This window comes from Bombus terrestris, chromosome 2 (genome assembly GCF_910591885.1).
Source record: "Bombus terrestris chromosome 2, iyBomTerr1.2, whole genome shotgun sequence".
Taxonomy (NCBI): domain Eukaryota; kingdom Metazoa; phylum Arthropoda; class Insecta; order Hymenoptera; family Apidae; genus Bombus; species Bombus terrestris.
This window is the reverse complement of record NC_063270.1, coordinates 9,342,240-9,366,756: the sequence shown is the minus strand read 5'-3', so window position 1 is coordinate 9,366,756 and position 24,517 is coordinate 9,342,240. Positions and strand designations below refer to the sequence as shown.

Genomic DNA, 24,517 nt, shown 5'->3' with positions numbered 1-24,517 from the left:
GGTGTTTTTAATAGCGCGTTGCACTCTGTACCGACACGACGTTTCGTGGATACCACGGTGAGATTCACAATTGCCAATGCATCGTTAAAAGTAGGATCGAAAGCCGAAAACGTGTCATTGGAAAGCGCGAAGAAACGAAGGTCTGGCTGGAAAGAGCGAACGTTCACGAAACGTAGTTACAAAGTGCAACGCGTTATTAGAAACTCGATGGAAAGCCGGGAAACCATAGACATATGTGATCAATTAATAGAAACGTTCGTTTCGTCAGGCGCTCCGAACCACCGATCACTCGCCTCTTTAATTTCTCGACAATTACCGCCTCTGAATAGATGCTAATATCTTTTCTCGCAAACTCGTTATCCGATAAATTTCATTAAGCTGTTCCTTCCTAACGAACGAACAATTCGTTGACATCAACTTTTTCGATGGTCGAACGAGTTATACTCGCTGCTTTCATTAATTATCCGATAACCTACATACAGCGCGAAACTCGATCGGACGAATATTCGATATACGTGCATCGTGCTCCTGTTCGATCGCGGAACCTGCATAATGGAATACGCGAATGGAAAACCGAAAATTGCGCGTTGTAGTTACAGAGGAACTGTCGAGTCATCCCGATGAAAGGAGGAAAATTCGATTTCCGGAAGAAACGTTCTTCCATTCGCGTCCTCTCGTAATTAGTTTCGCGATCTCGCGTCTTCCAAACGAAGATTTATTTTAACGCGAATCGCCGCTATAGAGTCGTACATTCTAATTTTCTAGCTTACAACTTTCTAAAAATCTTACGTCGCGTAGAACGATCGGCAATTGGTAAAATTTATTTCCAGAGTTTCGTCTTTCTCGACAGCGGACTTGTCTTCGTTACGAGAGACAGCTTATTAGTAATCGGTAACTCGCGACCCGTAAGCTACGATAATATTAAAATCTATTATTGTTAAATAAAATATTAATATCGAATGATATTAAAATTGTTGAAAATTATTCAAAATTACCGTAACGTTTCGACGCGATCGATCGATAACGAGACTCGAAATTTACGATCGATTAAACGCACGTAAGGCATACGCTGCACATGGTCGTGGCGGCACTACGAACGGCTATAAACGTACGTACGTAGCGTTAGTTTAAAGGGAGCAGTGGATCAGTCGGGGCAAACGATTTCAGACAAGTTCACGCGACGAGATTGAAACAAGCACGCGCACGAGAAACTCGCTCGTAGCTACAGCTTTCTAGTATTTAGGCTCACTAAATATAGCGCGCGCGAGTCCATTATAAATCCCAGACTCCCGGACTTGCCGAAACTCAATAGTTTCTCGTCCCATGGCTTTTATCGCCGAACCGTTCCATTTTTTATCCGATCGTTGCCATCGGAAACACGAATTTGCTCGGTGTCCCTATCCGATCCCATCTGCGTAGACCGTTTCGAGAGAAGATCCGTCAAGTCGACGAAATCGAGTACCATCGACCGATAAACTTACTCGAACGCGAATTAGGAAACTTTTCATTTTCATACTTTTCGTCTTCTCGCATTACCGACGTCGTCGTCGTACATTCTGCAGAGACGAAAAAGGTATTTATGTAACGCAATAGGAATAGGCGTCCTAAATGCATAGTCGATGCGTCAGACCAAAGACGATCTCGCTAGATTAATTGACAGCGAATACTTGACTCTTCGAACGTTATTTGCGATGTACGCGAGTACACGCTCGTGTTAAATATCTCGTAACTCGCGTGTCCATTTTCGAAACTTTATCAACGTAATTACGACGATCGCTTGCAAATGTTCTGTACAATGCGCACGATATATCGTATCGTTCGAGGCTCGTGCAGTGAATTTCGAAATATTTTTCCAGCTTATCGTTCGAATATTTTCTGCTTGCAATTCGTCCTGCAATTAATTATGTCGCTCGATCGAGAGCTCATTTTCGAGCGGCGAGAAATCTCCTCTCTATTGTTACGATTTAACCCATTTTAGCGGAGCTGTTTTCCAGAGAATCGGCCGTGTAACGTGGAAATGCTAACGCAAAACGGCAATTCTCGTTCCACCGGAGAAGAAAGACCGATGTCAGGCTTGAACCCGTACACAAAGAAGAGAACAACGAATGGCTTTTACGCTCGATCCCTTTTCCGTCAACCCATAACTCGTTGGCGAGAGCCTGGCAACGTCAAATCGCCCCATCCACAGCCTCGAACGTTAACGAGGCGCGAGACAAGCAGCGAAACACTTCGTCTTACGCTCGTAAATATTTATCGCGTCCGCTGCGAACTCTCGAGGAACAATCTATACAGCTATCGCCACTTTTTCCCATTTTCGCGAATATCTCGATCAATCCAATGCCAGACGGACCATACCTACGAGACGATCATCGATGTGATCATCGCGTATAGCGTTCGCTGCTTTTGAACGCGAACGCCGTGCAGATTTGCCAACAGTTCTGTTCGAGAAACGAAATGGAAAGGTAGTAGCAGCGAAGCTACGCGCTTTTCCCCAAACGCGAAAAATGATAAAGCTACGCAACATATGCAGTCTGTTGCAGGGCGTGGATTTTGCAACTCTATATATCTAGTCGTTGTACGTATCGACGACAAGGTGTTTCTTGACGCTATTAAAATCCTTTTACCGCCAGCAGGTCGATATATCGACTCTGGGTGTGTGCGCGAAGACTGCCACCGGTCGATCCATCGATCTCGTTGGTCTACGTGCAGAGTTTAGAGATTTTGGAGCCAGCTGTAACAGTGTTGATTAAACCTAATCGAAAGCTATACCAGCTGCGTTAATCGCGCTGCTGAGAATTTAATCAGGACGCGGATGTGTCGTAGCAAATAAATCACGCGACACACGTGCACTCGATATACTCGCGTCTTTCGAAACGATCGGTTTCTGCGCCTCGAAACTACTACGCGGTTCCGAAGGTTCTACTCGTCAGGATCAGTCGCAACAAGTCGGATATTCGATGCGACGTGAAACAAAGTTGGAGTAAAACAATTGGATATGCACGTGCATATATATAATGCACACGTATAGTGAAAAGCGGCGATACGAGAGAAGAAAGGACACTAACGGTTTACGTTTAACGTTTAGGTCACGGAGGGAGGTTCGAAAGAGCTCAGTGCCGTAGCATGCCGGCGAGCTGCAGCGGGTGGTGGGGCGTCTCTGAGAGAGCGCGTCGATCGGCGTCGTCAGGCGTCTACTTGGGCGTCTGCGTGGTCAGGCAGGGGCCGGAGAAGCGTGCATACGCGAGTATAACAGGAAGAGGAGGCGGAGGAGGAGGAGGAGGAGGAGGAGGCGGAAGAGGCGGCGGAAGAGGAGGCGGAGGAAGCAAGAGGAAGCGAAGGAGAAGGATCAGAAGAAGAAGAAGAAGAGAAAGCACGGCGGTGATCGAGGCGAGGAGGAGGGACCGATGAGCGCGGGGGGGGATGGGGGCTCGGGGTTGGGCCCCCCTGAGCTGCCGGGGGCCCAGCCGACTGCCGCGACCCCCCCCATCCTCGGGCAGCACCGGAACTCCCAAACTGCCCAGGACGGACAGCCAGCTACCGCGCAGTCTCAAACGGGCCAGACACACGGGACCAGCACCGGTGCCGCCAAATCTGCCACCAAAAGGCCGGCTCGAAGGGGTGGCAAAGCGGTACCCGACAGACCACTCAGGGCTCTCTTTTGTTTACCCCTGAAAAATCCCGTGCGCAAAATGTGCATCGACGTTATCGAATGGAAGTATCCTTTTTACAGAACTTTTACTTTTTTCCTATCGTTACAGGAACACGACCTGGCTTCATCCTGGCTACGTTCTTCCCGTTATTTTTGGCTCAGTCAGGTTTTTCCGATATTAGGATGTATCTCGGTCTCGGGAAAAATACGAGAGAGATCTCGTCGATGCGTACGGTTTCTCGTTTCGATTCCGCGTTAAGAATCTTGCCGCGCGAGCGTGGAAATCTTCGGCCGGTCTCTAACGTCTTTCAGATACGCTCCTGACCGTGTTTTACGACAACGTTACGTCCGAACTTGTCTTTTATATCCTTGCGCCTTTTCTATTTGTATGTATTTCTAGCTTTTCATTTTTTCTTTTTTTTTATTTCTTCTCTTTCCGTCCGAATAAATAAACGATAAATTAGTAAAAACGCGAGGGAGAAATTGGAGCATAAAAATCGATTTACGAAACGAACTGTTTAATCAAAATTGTATCTGTTAAATGTCTTCGTAACGAAAATGAAGTAACAGCGGTAATTTTATATAGGTTTTCCTCGCATATAGATCGGCCTTGATATACGCGTTGTCAAGGTTAACGTTCGGAGCAATTCCTTCGGCGAGTTCCGAGAATTTAGTTTTCCAGATACTCGCAAAAGTATCTCACCGCTTGTCAGAGCGACGCGACAGTTGGTCGCAGCACGCACCGTTGTAACTGCACACAGCCTTATCTTTCAAAGTTTCGTCTCTGCTTATTCGTTTCCACTCGTTTTCCTCTCGTAACGTCTAACCTGTCGCGGCAAACGTACCGTGTTTGTTCGAGAGCGAAATAGGCCAATGGAGGCGGGTGGAAACGTATGCCGGGGAACTTGCCGGGGAACGTCAACCCTTGTTGACAAACCCATTCTAGAGTATATTGTTCAGAGCCTACCTACCCCCGCTTTTCCATTGTTACGTAAAACGTATACATACGCCGTGTTGTCTGTACGCTCGATACAACGTGCAGTGAAAAGAAGTTTGCCTCTATCAATTCAGGGCAATGTTCGTTTCCTCGCTCTCGTCGATGCGACTGATTAGACGAAGGAAACGAACGAGGGAAAGTTTTACGCGAGAAACGCTACGATATCCCTCGTAACGATAGTATAACCGTGGGAACGCGGCGAGAAATTTTACAGCTTTTCGTACTTCGTTTCCGGTTAGAAGCCATCAAAATGTCGGAGAAAAAAGAAATATCGACGCTGCAGTTACCTGGCGAAGACCGGGAAATAGTAAAACGAGAGTTGCGGCATAGCAGCGAGCCAGCATGGCGAACCATCGACCGCGTTACCCACATTATTTTCATTTTCCTTAGCCGGATCTCTCGACGCAACTTTTCAGACCTTTCGAGTGGCTTATTCTCATGACGATTTTCGCGAATTGCATCGCCCTGGCAGTCTACACACCGTACCCATTTGGCGATTCTAATTTGACCAACCAGTATTTGGTAAGTACCTACTTTTGTTCTTAGCGCTTTTTACTCTGCTTCGAGAATCCTTTTCCCGTCCCCTCTCCTTAATACGATCAGCACACTCGCAAGGCATCGCACGGCTATTTTTGTGCTTCTTTGGTAGAAATTTTACGCCACGTGCTAAGCGCTTTGACGATCCAGAAGTCGAACACCTCGGATAAACAACTCGCAGGACCTCTTCCCTGTCTCTTATTCTCGTACATTTTACGGAGAACGAATTGATCGATGCCAGAACCCCGGATCGAAGTTCAACAGAAATATCGTTCGAACGACGAATTCCGACCAAGGAATTTCGATTAAGCTAATAATAGAGAAGATAATAGGAATAACAAGCTCCGTTCGTCGAACCACGCGATCCGGCTGGGTTATCGATAAATAAACGCTACGTCCAAGAGATAGGGTTGATGGCATGGAACTTATTCGAGGTGAAACTTCGATAATTGCTCAATCTTGCTAACATCGGCACCCATCGTTCCTCGCTATTATTGGAAAATATGATTCATATATAGGCCAGTGTATACGGGTCGAACGGAAAGACGACGGTTTTGTGAGTCACTCGTAGGCCGAGCCGATAAATTTCGCTGTTTAACGAATCGCCGACTTGAATTTTAGAATTTTTGAATTTTAGAATCGCGAATAGTTTCGTGCTTATTAGCAGGGCTCTGTCTTTTTTTAAATGGAACGTTGTGCGCGCTATTTAAGACGGGCGCGATAAAGGAAGACGAGAAAAAGAAAATAAGGAGCGGTCACGGTAAATATTTGCCGATGAAAGAAAAGCGATCGAAGATAGTTGGAAAGAGCTACGTACGAGGGTCGAGGTGAATTCGAGCTTCCATAGAATCGAAACTAGCGAACCCGTGTTCCGGAAAATGGATAAAAGGTTTTCCTAGATAATACGCTAAGACCTAACCTTCGAGACGAAGTATAAAACCTTCTATCAAAGGTTGGCCTTTTTCCACGGGTTTACCGCTGCCGGTAGGGTAAACGCTTGTGCGCCGCGTCAGACCGGAAACTTTGGCAAAAAGCATTTGGCTACGTAAAGAGCGTACATTGACGCGCGAGTTCCGTTTCAAGGCTGCATTCGGAGCACAAAAATAAGAAAAAACTGCTCGCGATTCGATCGATTTCTCTACGTTGAACAAATTTATACGCTCTTACGAGTTTAATTCCTCGTTCTTTATAGCGTTTTCAATTACAAATTTTCCTTTGCTTTCGTCGCAACGAAATACCGTTAAACGTAACGAGTTTCAGCCAACGAGGAACTTTACGAATATTTTGCCTCGGAATCTTAAACATTCTTCGATAGAAAAATGTACGAAATACGAAAAACGCTCCCAAGAAACGACGGAAGATACATCATCGGCGAAAGAATACGATAAAATCGTTTTCTTCCAAAGCATCGCGACGTTATTCATCGAGTGTGTCGATATTTAAATTCTAGCAATTTCAATTTCGATAGAAATCGAGTAATCGGAGTTCGAAGAACGGCGTTTCGATGCACGGAACATGATAATCGCGTGCCGTAAATTTTCTTTTCGATCTGACCTTTGCCGGGGTTCATGGCGAACGTGGAACGCGACGCTCGTCGTCGTAGCTCGTCACCGACGATTTTCCTTCCTGTTGGAACGTTTACGTCACGGAATCCTCTCCGTGCCGATGTGTGCCAAGAAGAGCGTAGCGCAAGTTGCTGTAGACAGTTTCGATCGACAATGTACACGCGGTATAAGCGTTTACATTTTAGTTACATTCTGGCAAACGTCGAACAAACTTGATCGGTTATCGATCGACGTGTCGAAACGATCAAAGGTTTTCCACTCTTTGCTAAATGAATTTTCAGTGTCACGCGTGATTTCTTGTCGCGAGAACCCGTTAGCCAAAATAGCGACGAGTTTACAGATTAAAGCGGCTAGCTGGTCTGAACGAGTTTTCGAAAGTTGAGGAATTGCTTCCAACATTGCACCTTGCCTATACCTCCTATTAATCGAATGCAAAAGTATTGGCGGTTTTAGATAACAGCGATAGACTGTGTTCTCTAGCGACGGTAAAACCAGCCAGAAACCTTCGATTCTCGTACGTAGGCAAAATGAGTCAACGAGACGTACGTACTGTCTAAAGTAACTCGTCACCTATTTCGATTTCATCGAAAAACGTCTTAAAGGAATCGCGTTGCTTTTCGAGAGAACCTCGATGTCTCGGAAAATTCGTTGGATAGCGCGTACTTCTCATCGACTCATCCTGTGTGACAAGAAACAACATATGGCGCGTTTGACTTTTGAACGCGTGAACTTTACCTTCGAATGGACGAGCGCTGCCTTTGCGATTTGTTCTCGATCGACGCGCCTGCGATTTCGCTCGAGGAAGCTTGGACGCTCCGTCGACGACTCATGTCGCACTTTCTTTCGCTGTGTTTCAGGAAAAAATAGAGTATATATTTCTTGTGATTTTTACGCTCGAGTGCGTCATGAAGATCATCGCTTACGGCTTCGTGGCTCATCCCGGCGCTTATCTTCGAAACGGCTGGAACATATTAGACTTCTCGATAGTAGTGATAGGGTGAGTACAATTGCGTTTCATTTTGCGCACACGGTGATATACGGTCGTAAAAACCTACCGATCGTTACCGCTGTTTCCAGTTATTAATTTGTCACCGTACATACTCGTCGATGAAATACTGGAACCACCGATAGTTAACACGAGGCTATTTCTATCAAAACCAGCGAAAATGACTGGTCTTTAAAAACTACGTAATAATAGAATATTTTTATATTTATTGATTTATTACTTTTTTACACAAGCAATTCCATGTTATGTAGTGCATTTTTCGTATTATTTTTGGCTAAACGAGGGTTGACACATTTATAAAATTATAGAACTTTTATTATAACTTATTATTATTTAACTTATATTATAAAATTGTAGAACCAGTCATTTTGACTGCTGTGGTATTTCTAGCGTTAGCATCTAGCGATCGATCTGCAATTTTCCTGATAACTGATATCATCATATCGAATGATGCGCGGTAAAAATTTCACAAACAAATGGCAAGTTGTAGAAAACGAGGAAACTGGTTAATTGGGGCCCGATAAACAGATTGCAGGACTCTTTTACGCTCTGACAAGTACCAGTCATTTTCACTGGTATTGGTACAAGTAGCCTTGATACAAAATTATTTTCAGTTTGAATACATAAGAAACAAAATAAAATTCATTATATTATTCTTTTAGTTAGTTACGAAAGTCGTTACATCATCAAAAATAATATAACACGAAGTAGGAATTTTAAAATAAAATTGTGAAACCAGTCGATTTGACTGGTAGTCTAGTGTTAAGCGTACGGTAGTGTACATTTCCATTTTAATTATCATCTTTCACCGCGTAACAAACATTCGCGTCCGCACCTGTAACGCGTTAAATACGAAACACGCGGTTCGTCTGTCGCGCGACTTTCCCATCCCATCGATTAATCGAAAATCGCGCGCTGTCGACGACGATCTCCTTCGCGAGAAAAACAGATTTTCGCAGAGTCGATTGCTATCTTGCGCGAGTTTATCGGTCCGGAGGGAGAACACGCGCAGCTCGTAAATCGACGATTATGGGAATCGCCAGAGCCAATAACGGAAATTTTACTGCGCGCAGATTTCCCGATCAACGTGCCAATCCCATGGCTGCACTTTCATCGCGCTGTTCCGTCCTGTTCTATTTCTCGAGAATGTCCTAGCCCTGCATCCTCCGTCGTCGTACAAAAGCGTGTCGCGAGTTCGCGTCGTCTCTTGGGCACGATGACATTGAATCGGCACGCGACTTCCTTTGTTCTCTGTCGCGCATTCCACTTTGATTCAATAAGTTCTGCTTACTTGGCGAAACGAGAGAGATTCCTCCTCTGCTTCACCGAGTCAGCTCCGCTTTGCGAATTAAGATAGTTTTAATTTCGACCGGAGTCTTCGTCTCTACCAAGCATCGTCTATCGTCGACCAACCGTTCGCGAAATCTTGCAGCGACGAGCGCCCACGATGGAATAATCGAGGGGAAACGAGACGAGATTCAAAGCAGAGAGATGGAAGTTTCCCGTTGAGGGAATTCGGCGAAACGTACGGAATACTCGTCCAGAGACGGTGAATATTTCGTTTGGGTAAAAATAGACGATTTAAAACTATGGCCATCTAAATAATTCTCTCGCTTTCGACGATAGACGATAGAAAGATGCGCTTCGTGCTCGCCCGATTTCGTGGCCGTAAACCGACGTTGGTAGGTTTCTTCACAACAGAATGTGCACAGACGTCACGGTCGATTCCATTTTTCTTTCTGTCACGCAGTTTCGTGTTGCGAATACGAGAAAATAATTTCGTCTGAAATTTCATTTGAAATTACTCGGTGGCCCGTTTCTATCTCTGACGGAGCACGTTTCGATATGTAGCAACGTATTGCAAGACGAGATGATTTTTAATGTTCTTTAACATCGTCTCCTTGCAGAATGGTGAGCACGGTATTGTCGATACTTATGAAAGAAGGCTTCGATGTGAAAGCGTTGAGGGCTTTTCGGGTGCTACGACCTCTCAGGCTGGTTTCCGGTGTACCAAGTAAGATTTTCATGTCAAACAAACGTCTTTACTCCGATTATTTCTCGATACCAGTTGATCGAGCCCGGCGAAAGAAACGGGACGTGACGAATGTCTCTGTCGATCTGTGCAGGTCTGCAAGTAGTCCTAAACTCTATTTTGAGAGCGATGATACCCCTTCTCCATATCGCTCTGCTGGTTCTATTCGTCATCATTATTTACGCTATCATCGGCCTCGAGCTGTTCTCCGGCAAAATGCACAAAACCTGCAGGCACAATGTCACCGGTGAGTATCGTTCGCTTACGATACGTTTGGGACACAGACGTAACGCGAAGGTGGGTATTCGTTGCATCGGTAACAGCGTACGCGATGTACCGCAGCAAAATCTACGAATGGATACGAGACTCGGTGACTTTCTTCGATCTCGTTCGAGAAAATCTTTCCGAAAGGATGGAAATTACGTGAAAAATAAAACGATCCACCGATAGAATTAGACCGGCAGGAATTTCTCGAAAGACGAAACTTCGCGAAATATCACAAATACGCGACAGATTGGCATCGACGATCACGCAACGGCGTGTTATTTCCTCGAGATTCGACGGGAGAATGTTTCTCGAGGAGACCGAAATTACGTGGAAGGCAAAGGACGATGATCCGGGGACAGGGACTCGGACCGGACAGAATTTCTCCAAACGTGAAATTTCGCGGTGAAGTTGGCAAAGTTGGTGCGGGAGTTCCCGTCCTAACCCCGAAACACAGTTTGCACCGGCGCTATTTTAGATATGATTCAGCCGCGGCGCAACTAACGTCTAATTATTCTTAGCGCGTGGTACGCGATCTGCGTGGACCGCGCGTATCTCGCGGTAAACAGCTGATTCACGAGAATCTGCGAATTCCTGTACTTGCCTGACAGGCCAGACGCGAGAGCCGGATGCGCGCACAGGTTCCTGGTACGATCGTATCGGGCCGTAGTCCACGCAAAACCAAGACGCCTCTCGTTTTTTGAGAAAACAGCGTTTCAAAGTTTCATCGAACACGCCCCGGTTCGTAAATATCAGGACACCTGTTGGTTTCGCGCGATAATTTAGCCACGAAAGTCTACGTTCTGTACTTTGTCTGGTTTAGCGAAAAGACCGAAAGACTGCACTTTGTAAAGCAATCAACGTTAAAAGGGATTAAAAAGCTTCGAACATTTAACGAACCAGTGCAAATGCTACAACGAATAGAACGATCGAAATACTTTTTGCAAGCGTTGTAACGTAATAGTACGAGCGTATGAGTCAATTTTGCTGGGCGATCCGAGTTGCAAGAACCGGTAACGACAGCGTAGGGCGCCAGAACGTGAGAAATTCGCACACTTACGTGACCATCGCTCTGTATCGATCATCGTCTTTCGTCGACTAAAGAATGATACTTTTCAAAGTCCCAAAGCTGTCGCACGACCTGTTTCGTTAGGGTCGTTTCAGGTTTTCAGTTTGAACGTCTCGTTCTAGCGTCGCGACTAGCTTCACCGCGGGTCTAAACTGACCCAACGTTACACTCTCGGATCTTCGTTCGTTTATGGGAAATTTGCGACGGTGTATAAAAAGTACAAAATACACAACGTAATATGTATAACAATAATTAAACCGCATAAACCGTTGAAAAAATATCAGCTGTTAAAATATTCGACAGTCAGATCAACTTTCTAATTGGATTCCATTTGTATAATCGCGATTTAGTTGTATACGGTGTGGGAGATTGGAAGGCAAAATATCCTCTTGAAATATAGAGAAAGATAGTATCCTCTTGAAATGGATTCACAGACGCGATCATGGACAACCCAATTCCGTGTGGGTCCGGCGGTTTCCAGTGCGATAACGTGGGACCCGAGTACTACTGTAGCAGGCGATTCTGGGAAGGTCCAAATTGGGGTATTACGAATTTCGACAACTTCGGCTTGGCCATGTTGACGGTCTTCCAATGCGTTACGCTCGAGGGCTGGACCGACGTGCTCTACAACGTAAGATCGACTTCGTGGAACGTGGAAACGATTGACGAACGATCCTCGATCTCACGCTTTCTTTCTGTCTGTTTGCTGGCTTAGATCGAAGACGCGATGGGAAGCTCGTGGCAATGGATCTATTTCATCTCCATGGTCATTCTGGGAGCTTTCTTCGTGATGAATCTAATTCTCGGTGTACTGTCCGGGTGAGTATTAAGCGACCAGGGAAATTGAGTTGGCCGAGTCAATTGGTCGGAGAAGTACTTGTAACGCGAGGGAAGATAAGAACGAGAAGTAAACAAGGTTTTTCTTCAAGTAGATAGAAAGAAACGGGTTTAAAGCGACTGGCGAAACGGTTGATCGGCAACGCGACGTTAATTAACGATAAGATTACGATTTCATTTTGTTCGTCAGGTATATTTTAAAACGCGAAACGCAATTTCTACGACAGAGTCCCGTTTCTTTTCTAATTTTGTTCGCATTTCCATCTTCTTTCGAATTACGCGAACGTAACACGGCCATACGATACGGTCGGTTTATTTTTATAAAGCGTGTTTCTACCTCTTAAAACTACGCGACAAATAGTCGTATAAATATACGTACATCAATCGTTAGGGGCTGGTCGCATAACAGATTCATTGTTCGCTACTAAAATTACTTCTCCTCGGGCTCGTAATACAACGTATTCGTACGCGTACAATGCGCGTACGTACGCTATAGCTGCCTCGAGTTACGTCTTTTTCGACTTTTACGCTACCGAAATAACCAACGGAATTGTTCCATTTCCGGCCGTGTCTATCTCTCCTTTCAATTATTGACGGTTAACGTATCTTCGTTTTATCTAATTTCCACGTTACGGCTCGAAACCCCACTCGGTTTTACGACATTTTCTGAAACTCTTACTCGGCCTCGCCACACGTGAAGTTCGTAAAACAGAGCTTATTCTTATACATATATACATACATACATATACATACAAGGTGGTTGGTAACTGGTGGTACAAGCGGAAAGGGGGTGATTCTACGCGAAAAATGAAGTCGGAAATATAGAATAAAAATTTTTCGTTTGAGGCTTTGTTTTCGAGAAAATCGACTTTGAATTTTCGCTCGGTACGCGTGCACTTTATCACGTCTCGTTATAGCGGATCTCAGTGTAGATCGTTGTCTCGATGGATATTATCGCAGTTTAAGTTTGTTTTTGCCGTAACGGAAAATTAGGAATACATAATGGAATAATATGAAGTAAAGCATCATAAAGTAAAAAGTATCATAAAGTTTATTATTACAAAAATTGTTGAAAATGTTGTCCATTCTGCCGAACACATACTTGACTTTTATTTATGGAGTTATATTAAATCAATTGTCTATTCTGAAGAAATCGCAAGTTGCGAGCAATTGAAAGAAAAGATTGTTGTAGCCTTTCATACTTTAAAACAATCGAATACGTTAGAAAATGTTCATAGAAATTTAATTAGAAGAGCAGAAGTATGTGTTCGACAGAATGGGCAACATTTTCAGCAATTTTTGTAATAATAAACTTTATGATTACTTCATATTATTTCATTATGTATTCCTAATTTTCCGTTACGGCAAAAACAAACTTAAACCGCGATAATATCCATCGAGACAACGATCTACAGTGAGATCCGTTACAACGAGACGTGATAAAGTGTACGCGTACCGAGCGAAAATTCAAAGTCGATTTTCTCGAAAACAAAGCCTCAAATGAAAAATGTTTATTCTATATTTTCGACTTCTTTTTTTCGCGTAGAATCACCTCCTTTCCGCTTGTACCACCAGTTACCAACCACCCTATATATGGTTGATATATCGACTCCCGAGTGTCGCAGTCTCCTAAGAAAGATTTAAATATAAACATCCCTTTTGTTGTCTACCGATGGTTACGTTACGTAGCGGTGGCTTAGACGATCGAGCCGTAAAAGCGCGTCTTATCAAAGTGCACAGCGAATTCGTCGTCGTTCCGCTTTAAACGATAAAACGGCTCGAATGCCCCGGGGAGAAAAATAGAGCGGATAATCTGGAAGATTGTCAGCTTGTGTGGCATCATGGGACAAGGGACTGCGAGTCAAGTCCCCTCGCTTTGTACCAGCAACTCGCTGTTGCTCTCCTTCCTTTTGTTATTTACGCTAAACTCGCACGCAACTCTCGATTTCCGTTCCATTCGCGCGCGTTTCAATTACACCGCTCGTCGGCGTCTCTGATATCGCGTTGCGATCAACGTACCTTTACCCGGCGCAGCGAATTCTCCAAGGAGAGAGAGAAAGCAAAAGCGAGAGGCGACTTCCACAAACTCAGAGAGAAGCAGCAGATCGAGGACGACCTGAGGGGCTATTTGGACTGGATCACCCAGGCCGAGGATATCGAACCGGAAACCGACGAGCCGAAGATGCAGGATGGCAAAAGTGAGTTACCTATCAGCGGTTTATTAAATTCATCTATGGAAAACTCCAGGATTACAATTTTTAAGAAGCTAAACGAATCTCTGTTTCGGTTCCGTTACCTTCACACCTTCGATAACGTGTCCGTAAAGATACAAGAGATTTCGGTTTACGTTTAACGATACAGAGGACTACGTAGATCGCGAACGACTTTGCAAAATTTTTACCACGCCAAAATCGTTAAAATTCGAATGTGTTCGTCTAATTGTTGATCGACGGTTAATTTGACTGATTGTTACCATTTTGCTAGAGATCTATCGATATATTCCGTTACTTAGGAACGACAATGTTATTTAAACACCTTTTTACCACTCGTAAACTTCTGCAAAATCTACCTGACGCGTTTTTCTTTCTTTACTGTCCGCTAATCCTTTGTACAGTATAGGGATGTTTATCTCGCGTACGAAGCAAACGGATAATAAGAATAAAACGACTTTCGCAGCGAAACAACAGAACGAGATGGAAAGCACGGATCAGTTAGAGGGCGACGAGGAAGGGGTTCAACAAGAATCGTTGTGGAGAAGGAAAAAGCTGGATTTCGACAGGTAGGAGAGTGGAGACGCGCTTTCTTGTTTTATTTCGTTGAAGCGAGTTATAATAAAGGGGAAGGCGGAAGGTGGAAAAGCGAGCCTCGCTACTTAGCTTGCCTTTGATCGCACGAATTTGCAATGGAAATTCACAGAGTAAACAGAAGAATGAGGAGGGCGTGCAGAAAAGCAGTCAAGTCGCAGGTTTTCTACTGGTTGATCATAGTATTGGTTTTCCTGAATACCGGCGTTCTGGCCACCGAACACTACAATCAACCTCATTGGTTGGATGACTTTCAAGGTACGCGATCCTCTCGTTGCTATTTAATATTCCAACATTCGATTTTTTCCAATATGCAGATTTATCATCCCTCACGTTGCACCTTACTTTTCCATTTAAAATAACGTTGCTTCTCGGTTACGCAGAGATCACAAACATGTTTTTCATCGCGTTGTTTTCCATGGAGATGATGCTGAAGATGTATAGCTTAGGATTTCAAGTAAGTTTCACGGCAAACGATGTTTCTCAAGGAAAATTCCTCTCGATAAAGACGTTTGTTATCCGAACAGGGTTACTTCGTCTCGCTCTTCAATCGGTTCGATTGTTTCGTCGTGATCGGCTCCATCACCGAGATGATCCTCACGAATACTCACGTGATGCCACCGCTCGGCGTTTCCGTTCTCCGTTGCGTCCGGTTGCTCAGGGTATTTAAAGTGACAAAGTAAGTTTACAGATGGAGAGGTCTGTCGGCCACCTCCTACAAGGAATAACGCTGCAAATTTTTACATTTATCTTAAACGAACGCGATGGAATTTTACAGATATTGGAGGTCGTTGTCGAATTTGGTGGCTTCCCTTTTAAACTCCATACAATCGATCGCGTCTTTGTTGCTTCTGCTCTTCCTTTTTATCGTGATCTTCGCCCTGCTGGGCATGCAGGTACGATTCGTCCTTCTTTCTCGTCTCTCCACGTCCATCGGCCGTCGTCGATCGATAACGAGCTCTAACATTTTCCATTTTTTCGCAGGTGTTTGGTGGAAAATTCAATTTTAGCGATTTACAGAACAAGCCCCGTCACAATTTCGACAGCTTTTGGCAAAGTTTGTTAACCGTGTTTCAGGTAAGCTTGCACGTTTTTAACGCTTTCAACGCGTCGTCGAAACCTAAATCGATTATATCCGACTATCGAACGTCGTCGTACAATTTATAGATATTAACCGGCGAAGATTGGAACGCCGTTATGTACGATGGAATTAGAGCCTATGGCGGTGTTTCAAGCTTTGGCATGCTCGCCTGTTTCTATTTCATCATTCTCTTTATATGCGGTAACTGTATCCTTTTTACCGTGAAAATACGCAAACATCGACGAGCCTCGTCCAATTACGTAATTTTCCGTCCTCCATTCGATACGCCATCCGACAATATTTACGGACCATAGGGTACATAATATCAGTGACATTACGCGCGACAAACACATTTTTATCCTCGTTTAACGTTCCTTGACCAAGACAATTGCAGATATCCTACTGAACGTCTTCTTGGCCATCGCTGTCGACAACCTTGCGGATGCCGAATCGTTAACTGCCATCGAGAAAGAAGCCGAGGAAGGGGTGAGCTTTTCTCAATTTTAAAATACGCTCGCGCTCCCATAAATTTCCATAGAGATCGTTTCGTCAAAATTCAAACGACTGGCTCGTCATCCGTCGCCGATGCAATCGCGTGGAGTTTTTTCATACAAATCGAAACGGTATATCGCGAAACTCGTAGGTAGGTTGCGAATTTGACGCATTTGCGGCAAATCTCGCGGTGCAAAAATGCACAGGACGCCCGTATCTAGCGTATAATACAAACGTAACAGTATCTTTTACAATATCCAGCGAGTCGAACGATCGTCTATTCAATATTCCGTTTTATCCTATCACGTTCGTAAAATTTAGGTATTGGGTTGCCCGAAAACTTATAATAATAATAAAATAATTTATTTTTACACAATGTAATTTGTTTTATATTAGTTTATTGAATTATGCACAAACATAATGATAGAAGTACGTAGAGGATGGTTGGTCGGTTTAAACGACGAGATGACTCGATGTTAAAAGCGTCAAAATTATTTAAAAATAATTAATAAATAGAGGGAATTAACTAATTCGCCAAAGACTGTTATTGATCGCTATTAAAATCGCTCGAGACTGAGACTGAAAAACTGGTCACCTTACGATCGCGTTCGTTTATTTATACTGGTCGCGGGAGAGCCGGAAAATTTCAATTCGTCTTTGTTTGACGGAGTTTATTTATTATTACGTTACGTATGTCCTAACGATGTTGATAGTCCGAGGCAAAACAACATGATTGGAATTGTCCTCTAGCTCATGTGCAGCTACACCGCCACAATTAGAAAAGGAATCAAATAGTATCGAAAACTTGGCATTCAACTCCTTCTGGGAATTTTTGCTGTAAACGCTTTGACGGTTTATAAAATTGCAACAAGAAAGGATGTGACTATTAGAAGATTTAGGGAATTATTAGCTGGAAACTTGTTAGTGTTGTCTGAAAATACGAAAAATCCTTGTCTTCGACGGAGTCAGCGTAATATCGTCATTCGGAAAAATGATTCCGGAAGAAGCATTAGACGGGCGTGTAAACTATGTTATGTAAATAAAAGACGTCGAACGGACCGATCAAAGAGACGGGAAAATTTAAAGAAAACAACACCTCATTGTCCAAATTATCCCGACCAACCTCGGCTTTGTATAGAATGCTTCAAAGTTTTACGTTCTGAATAATTTTCTTAATAAACCATCTTTCTATTACTTTTATAACTTTCTGTGGAATGTCTTTTCAAACACCTACGACGATCCTTGGCAAGTAGTCGAATAAGCGTCACCCGAATACGGGTGACACGGCCCGATCAGAAACTTTGCCTCCGCTACAAATACAACGAAACGGATCATACCCAATTCACTAAGATAATGTAAAACAGAAATTGTTGTTCATCTATTATCACCTTATGGAACGAAAGACACTTTTCGGACAACCTAATATCTCTCTCTGAAACTGTATCAAACGTCTTTTCTCCGCGTCACGTTGTTGGTTCCGACACGTAGAAACGGACATATAAAAAGACTACTTGCAATTCATTTTTGCAAAATAATTAAAAACTACGAGACGAGGACGAAAGATCCACGGAATCTTCTAAAGACGTTTTGTTTTCTTTATTTTTTTTTTTTTTTTTGGTAAAAAGACGTCGATCATCTTCCACGGTATGCCAAGGATTAAACGAGCACTGATAAATACGTTGAAACGTTCGACGCATTTGGAAAAAGCGAGCGTCACGGTGTCGCGCGAATAAACGTTTGGTCGTCGCGTTTACATAGTTGCAAGGGCGAAGAAAATTAGAATGCCAGCCGTTTTATCGTTCTCAAAGAGCATCGAGTGGGAAGGCTCGTTTGCCGACGCGTTGGTAATCACGACTGCCTCGACAGAAGGCGTCGCGACGCCGGCGTTGACGCCGGCTTCGACGCCGTTCGACCGACTTTTTATTGCCCGTTACGCGTCTTAAAGCGCGTACCTTGCGAATATTCGACGCGCCGTAATTCATTCGACCGCGTATCTAGGACGGTCACAAATTCCCGATAGAAATATCGCAGTTTTCTGGCCGTAACAAATTTTTAATTACGCGCCATAAAACGATTGTTGTTGATATTCGTTGCTGCTTGACGTTTGCAATTAACACGCGGCATAAATCCGAATGCCGATTAATGGTTTTCAAAGATATTTCGCGGCAACGTGAAAGGAGATTTAATTATCGCACTTGGTCCGAAATTCGAATCTTTTCAGAGCGTAACCCGAGAAATATCAACGTACGAAACGTAATTATTATTCAATATCCATTTTCTGTAAAAGAATTTTTCTACCTGACGACGGATATCGCATTGGCACACGACTAACGAAACGTACATTTTCGCGTATATTTATTTGCTGGTATTTTTACCAAGCAGATACGAATCTTCGGTCAACCGTTTTACGAGCTGAAAGATTTAACGGATAAGACATTTCCGTGCGACCTTGGAGGCAGCTAGATCCACCGCGATATATTTTTATGAGCAGGTTGAACGTCGCTGTACAAATGATTTTTAATACGACGCTAAATCGTCCAGAACTATGCCATCTCCTTTAAACCGAACGCCTCGTTTGCTCCAACTGTTGCTGCGAACTACGTACCGCGTACAAAGGACGCACGCGAAATCGGGGTCATCCCGATCGAATACCGATACTCCGAAATTAAAACCGTTATCCAGAAACATTCGCTCCATTATTGTTCGCTATCGTTTTCTATTCGTTCGCCCGCCTTTTTGACCATATTTCGTATATAACGAAATTCTATAACGGTTTAGAAGTAAATGCGCGAAGTAACTCGAGCGTGAGATGCGGTGGCAAAGGTGGAGGAAAGGGAGTTATCGGTGTCGTCTTCGTTATCGAACAAACGAACCCTCACGGCGAAGTATCATCGCGTCTACCGTGTACAGCTTCGCGTTAGAAGGTTTAATCGTTCGTGATTTTTCGATAAGCTAATGAAAAATCGATCGCTCTCGAGTATTAACCCGAGGGCGAGGGTTGATTCCGCTTCGATGCTTCATGAAATTCGACGAGATCCACGGCTCGAGTTTCTTCTACTTTAAATAGGACGTCGAGTCAACGTCTCTCTTTGCTTATTAATAGACAAACTATCTCGCGCGAAACGAACGCTAGATTTTCCTGCCGTGTTAATTAACCGTTCTCGATCGGCGTATTTTTCCGCCGGCGTTCGACGTTCGTCGCTGCCACACGCTAAGCACGTGTCACGGTGGTCCCGGGATTACAGCGATAGGATAATCATATCTCACATACCTTAGCCATCGAAACAATAACTAAGCAGTAATAGGATGCCTATGTAATCGGTATCCAGCGACAACCCCTCCGTAGGAACCAAACCCTTGATATAAAAACCCTCTCAAGTCAATACTCGACGTTCTATTTTATTCTGTTCTAACATTCTGTATCGTTACTCTGTCAGTTTCTAATCAATTTTGTAATAACGATCATAATTGAAATACGAATCTCTCATCTCACGCGCGGAACGTGAAATAATCTCGAATCGACGTGACACACGCCACGGTATCCTACGATTTTCCAAAACGAATCCTGATCTTTGCTCAAAGATCTCACCTATCCAACTAGTGACAAACGGATGGCGAGTAACAGACGAATTGGTGGATTTCTCAGGGGGAGAAGAATAAACAGCACAGTGCCTCGGCGAGTAGAGACGAAGTGAGCGGGGAACAAGGTGACGACGGTGGCGAAGGAACCGGTGCAGAGGACGAAGGCGGTGGAACCGACCTCGAGCACGATCCTAACGAAAGGATGGAGGATTACGAGGCAGCCGTGGACACGGAAACGTAAGCGATCTTCCTGTATAGTATGCAAAGCGATAGATAAATTCGATTTAAGATTCATTCGATAAACGTGTCCTCAGGTCGGAGAAAAGCGACGATACGAACAATCACGCCAAGGTGCGATTGAACATAGAATCCGACGAGGAAGTGGAGGAAGAGGAGGAAGTCGAACACAACGAGATGCACGGTATCTACGCTTTCTTCTTTCCTTTGTCAAACGTCTCGGAAATTGACCCTTTGTACTTTGTTCGTCGTCGATGACAATTACCTGCTGTTTAATTTATCCAGATGACGGCGCGGATCACGAGGTATCGGCTAGACCGCGAAGAATGTCCGAATTCAACATGGCTACGAAGACAGAACCGATTCCAGCCGGTTCGTCTTTCTTCCTCTTCTCGCAAACGAACAGGTACCAACGACGTTTACCGTGTTTCTTCGAAAATATATTTTTTATATACACATAAAATTGTAGTTCGTCGCGATATCTCTCTATTGCAACGACTTTCGTCGTTTGTGTTTCAGATTTCGAGTGTTTTGCCACTGGCTGTCTAACCATAGTTACTTCAGCAACATGATCCTCGTATGTATCATGATATCTTCGGCCATGTTAGCGGCCGAAGATCCTTTACGCGCGTCCTCTTATAGAAATCAGGTAAGACGACCGACGAATATTCGTTTAAATTCCACCGTAACCATGTTGTTCGTGGTTGTAGATTTTACTGAATTTTGACTATTTTTTCACCACGGTATTTACGATCGAGATCTGTTTAAAGATGATCTCGTTCGGTTTTATTATACACGACGGTGCATTCTGCCGGTCGGCGTTCAATTTGCTCGACCTTTTGGTCGTGTGCTCTTCTCTCATCTCTATGTCTTTCAGGTAAGAACTATACGACGTTTCTTCGTCCGTAAAATAACGTTTACGTTTCGACGTTTCAAAAAGTTTTCTGCGGCAAATTTCACGAGCACGCTTTATTCTTACGTCGCGTTTATCTTCATCGACTTGGCGTCGAAGAAACGAATTTCTGAAGAAAAACGTAATATCTGTTCGTAACGTTTCGAGCACGTTTTTCAAAGGACGATATCTTGGATTCTTTCGTCCAATACCACCGTCTGCTCCTGAAGTTTGACCGCCACTTTTCACCATCAACTTTCTACGACAGCCTGTAAAACCAGACGTTTATTTGACCATTTCTGTTTCAGTTCTGGCGCGTTTTCAGTGGTGAAAGTGCTGCGTGTATTACGCGTGTTGAGACCTCTACGCGCCATCAATCGTGCAAAGGGATTAAAGGTATCTTTCTTCGCTCGTTATCCACGAACAATTAGCGAACTTGCCAAATCGGTCCCGGATGATATAGCACATGCCCCGAAGTAGACGTACGAATAACGTTTGATACCAAAGTAGCTTTCAGTCGCGACCTTAGATTCGAGTTACGTGAAAATTCAAGCAATTGTTCTTTCGAAGCTAGCAAAGCCGATCCATCGAGTCTGCACGGTATCAGACTGTTCGCGATTGCTTTTCAAAGTGCATACTTTTACCGATACTTTGGTGAAACATTTCGAATCTTCCGTATTGCAAGGGAAACTCTTTCCAACGAATTTATAAATTCGATCAACGAACCGACGTAACTTACTTTGCGTCCATGTATAATTTATCTTGTTTCCATTCTTCTACGTCCATAGTTTCCTATTGCGATTCGGAGAGTAGTATCAAAAAAAAAGAAAAAAAGAAAAAAGAAAAGAAAAAAAAGAAAAAGAAACGTAAACGATTCTGAGAAAAAAACAAAGTAAGAAGTAAAAAAAAAGACTGATTAAAAAAAAAAACGAGTGACATCCGACGTAATAAATTAGTCGGCATACGTAATCTCATTTGTAAAGGAGCGAATCTACATTATGATTAATGTTGAACCCAGCACGTAGTACAGTGCGTCATCGTAGCGGTAAAGACTATCGGAAACATAGTCCTCGTCACCAGCCTCCTGCAGTTCGTGTTCGCCGTCATTGGCGTACAACTGTTCAAGGTAGGATTGCCAGGCCCCGCACACTAAACGGTCCTGGGACATTCCTTCCAACCTCTCGTAGTACACTAGAGTGGCATAATATTACAAACCAAAACCTTCGATACCCCCTCTCATTGACCCCTCAGCCCTCTCTTACGATCCGATATTATATGCATATATTATCGTCATTCTCGTTCATCCATTACTTCACATACGTTTGATGCAACGCCGAGATAATTCACCATCACCAAATTCACTACTACCAATTCGTCTACCACCTCGGTACGCCTTTGCTCGACATCCCGACAGCCTTCCTCGACGATTATTCGCCGTTTTCTCGATTTTCTGTTCATTGGGTTTCGTCGTTTAGAGTCAAAGAAACGAAATAGAAAGAACAAGAAAAAAAGAAAAGAAACAGTGGAGAAGAAAGACTGGGAGAAATAATCGTCGAGAGGCGCGGGCACGAAGCAAACGTTGTTTTTTCCGACAGATGCACCTCTGGGTACCTTCCCTGTGAAACGAACTGTTTTGCGTGTAACTTGTTCATTGGGTTTCTTGTCTCGACACTCTCTCCCCGAAACCTCTCACTGGGATTACCTTGATTTCTTCTTTCCCTCGAACGTTTTTCTTTCTTTCCATCGATATTACGTGTAGCCTAACGATCGAACGACTGCCCCTGTTCGCGATACTTTCACGCTCTTTGTAAACGAATTTCATTTCAAGCGAGATGATCGCTTTTACACGAACGCGTCCAACTCCGTTCATTTACATTCGCGATCTTTCCACAAGCGTTTACATCGATTCGAACGTTGCCGCGTAAACGGTCGCACTTTCTTTGTCCTTGAAACACTGTTACCGTTGCGTAAAAGACTGTTGGCTTGTATCGCGATTACTTTTACAGGAAAGTAAAATCGTTTCTCGTAGTTTTACGCCCATCGAACGATCGTCCACTCTGTTACGCGTGGTTCGTGGGACAACGATGTGGCAACTCGTTGCAAATAATGGAAAACGCGAAGCGCGCGACGAGACTTTATTTTTCTTTGCGTATGCGAACGATGCGTCGCGATCGTTGCTGACGATCGATGGTAGATCGTTTCTCGCGAAATCGTTGATGGAACACTGTTTCGACTAAACTATCGTGCTAGCATAGGAAAGACGATCGTAATCGACGGCTGGCCGATAAGTGGCCGATTCTTTTCATTTTCTGTCCTTTTGTTACGTTTCGAGCAACAAATATATCTATACGTACTATACGTATACTTACGTGTCGAACGATTTACGTGATAGACGAGTGACCGGGGGGAGATGAGATGGTAGCTGAAAAAGAAAAAAGAAAAGAAAAGAAAAAAGAAAAAAAGAAAGAAAAAAGAACGTAGATAGAGACGGGATGGAAGTTCGCTGTCGCGCACATACATCTACATACTATCTATATATGTGTATGCGTGTACGTCACCACTTTTCGGAGGAAACAATCTTACAGAAAGCGGCTTTTCGCAAGATCTATTATATGGTCTTTGGTCTTTCGACTTTGGCTTTCGTATCTTCGTTTATTTCTCCTTTGTCTGGACACCTACGACTTTCTTTGTCTCTCTTTTCCTCTCTTTCTTTCTTCTACATCTGTCTTTGTCTCTGTTTCTCTTCCTCTTTCTTCCCTTGTCTTCTTTTTTTTTTTATTTTTGCCTTTACTTGGTCGTTCGAGACTCCGTAGCTGGAAGACTAAATATCAAAGACACGCGGATACGAAACGGACAACCGTTGTCGAACGCAATGACAAAACGCCGCGGGGAAGAATATCGCGGGGAAACAGGTAAATCGAGTGGTGAACCGCGTAATCGAAGGATATCTATCGATCCGATATACCGACGATGTTACCGACGACGATGGTTGGTCCAGATCGTACGCGTGTTTCGAAACACCGACACGATACGACGCGGTACGACACGGTACGATACGACACGACACGACACTCAGAGATTCACGTTTACAGGCTGCGTGGTGAAAACCGATAGTAGAGGATTGTTTGAAAATTGCATGCTTGTGCCGGCTGAGCGTTGCAGTGGTGTGCCGCTATATTAACACGAGAGAAAGGAAAGGGAAAGAAGGAAAGGACTCGGTGTTCCGCCACTCTTTTCGCAAGCATCGGTCTCGAGCTCGAGATTCCAGACAGAATCGTAGAAAAAGCAGAGAGTCGAACAACGCGTTATCCTTTTGTCTCGTCGATTTCCGCAATTGCCTCGAAACGAAGCATCACGGCATTTCTCTGTCCGGTCTACTCGCAGAATTTTTGTCGTCCCGTCCTCGATCACATTTCATCATATCAACTCGAACGGAGATCGATTCTACATTTTCTTCGTAGTCCGTTTAGCTA

At 43.9% G+C, this 24,517-nt stretch overlaps 1 protein-coding gene across 19 annotated transcripts in view; it reads left to right on the top strand.

The window, feature by feature from the left end:
• The window catches only part of LOC100649439 (muscle calcium channel subunit alpha-1), a 58,611-nt gene that overhangs the window by 13,419 nt on the left and 20,675 nt on the right, over positions 1 to 24,517 (top strand). For 16 of the 19 annotated variants that reach the window (XR_007227752.1, XM_048414568.1, XM_048414566.1 and 13 more), the window contains exons 2-24: positions 3,086 to 3,715; positions 5,063 to 5,168; positions 7,606 to 7,745; positions 9,662 to 9,768; positions 9,881 to 10,033; positions 11,554 to 11,750; positions 11,835 to 11,938; positions 13,991 to 14,154; positions 14,633 to 14,735; positions 14,873 to 15,018; positions 15,144 to 15,217; positions 15,288 to 15,439; positions 15,539 to 15,656; positions 15,745 to 15,837; positions 15,928 to 16,048; positions 16,236 to 16,327; positions 19,980 to 20,152; positions 20,230 to 20,336; positions 20,438 to 20,558; positions 20,672 to 20,801; positions 20,863 to 21,029; positions 21,353 to 21,440; positions 22,063 to 22,170. Coding sequence is in view for 18 of the 19 variants with exons in the window: in XM_048414568.1 (XP_048270525.1) it covers positions 3,405 to 3,715; positions 5,063 to 5,168; positions 7,606 to 7,745; positions 9,662 to 9,768; positions 9,881 to 10,033; positions 11,554 to 11,750; positions 11,835 to 11,938; positions 13,991 to 14,154; positions 14,633 to 14,735; positions 14,873 to 15,018; positions 15,144 to 15,217; positions 15,288 to 15,439; positions 15,539 to 15,656; positions 15,745 to 15,837; positions 15,928 to 16,048; positions 16,236 to 16,327; positions 19,980 to 20,152; positions 20,230 to 20,336; positions 20,438 to 20,558; positions 20,672 to 20,801; positions 20,863 to 21,029; positions 21,353 to 21,440; positions 22,063 to 22,170 (3,075 nt within the window). In the remaining variant the exon portion in view is untranslated. The remainder of the gene's footprint in view (positions 1 to 3,085; positions 3,716 to 5,062; positions 5,169 to 7,605; positions 7,746 to 9,661; positions 9,769 to 9,880; positions 10,034 to 11,553; positions 11,751 to 11,834; positions 11,939 to 13,990; positions 14,155 to 14,632; positions 14,736 to 14,872; positions 15,019 to 15,143; positions 15,218 to 15,287; positions 15,440 to 15,538; positions 15,657 to 15,744; positions 15,838 to 15,927; positions 16,049 to 16,235; positions 16,328 to 19,979; positions 20,153 to 20,229; positions 20,337 to 20,437; positions 20,559 to 20,671; positions 20,802 to 20,862; positions 21,030 to 21,352; positions 21,441 to 22,062; positions 22,171 to 24,517) is intronic. The other 3 variants (XM_048414569.1, XM_048414577.1, XM_048414567.1) reach the window with 1 other exon arrangement.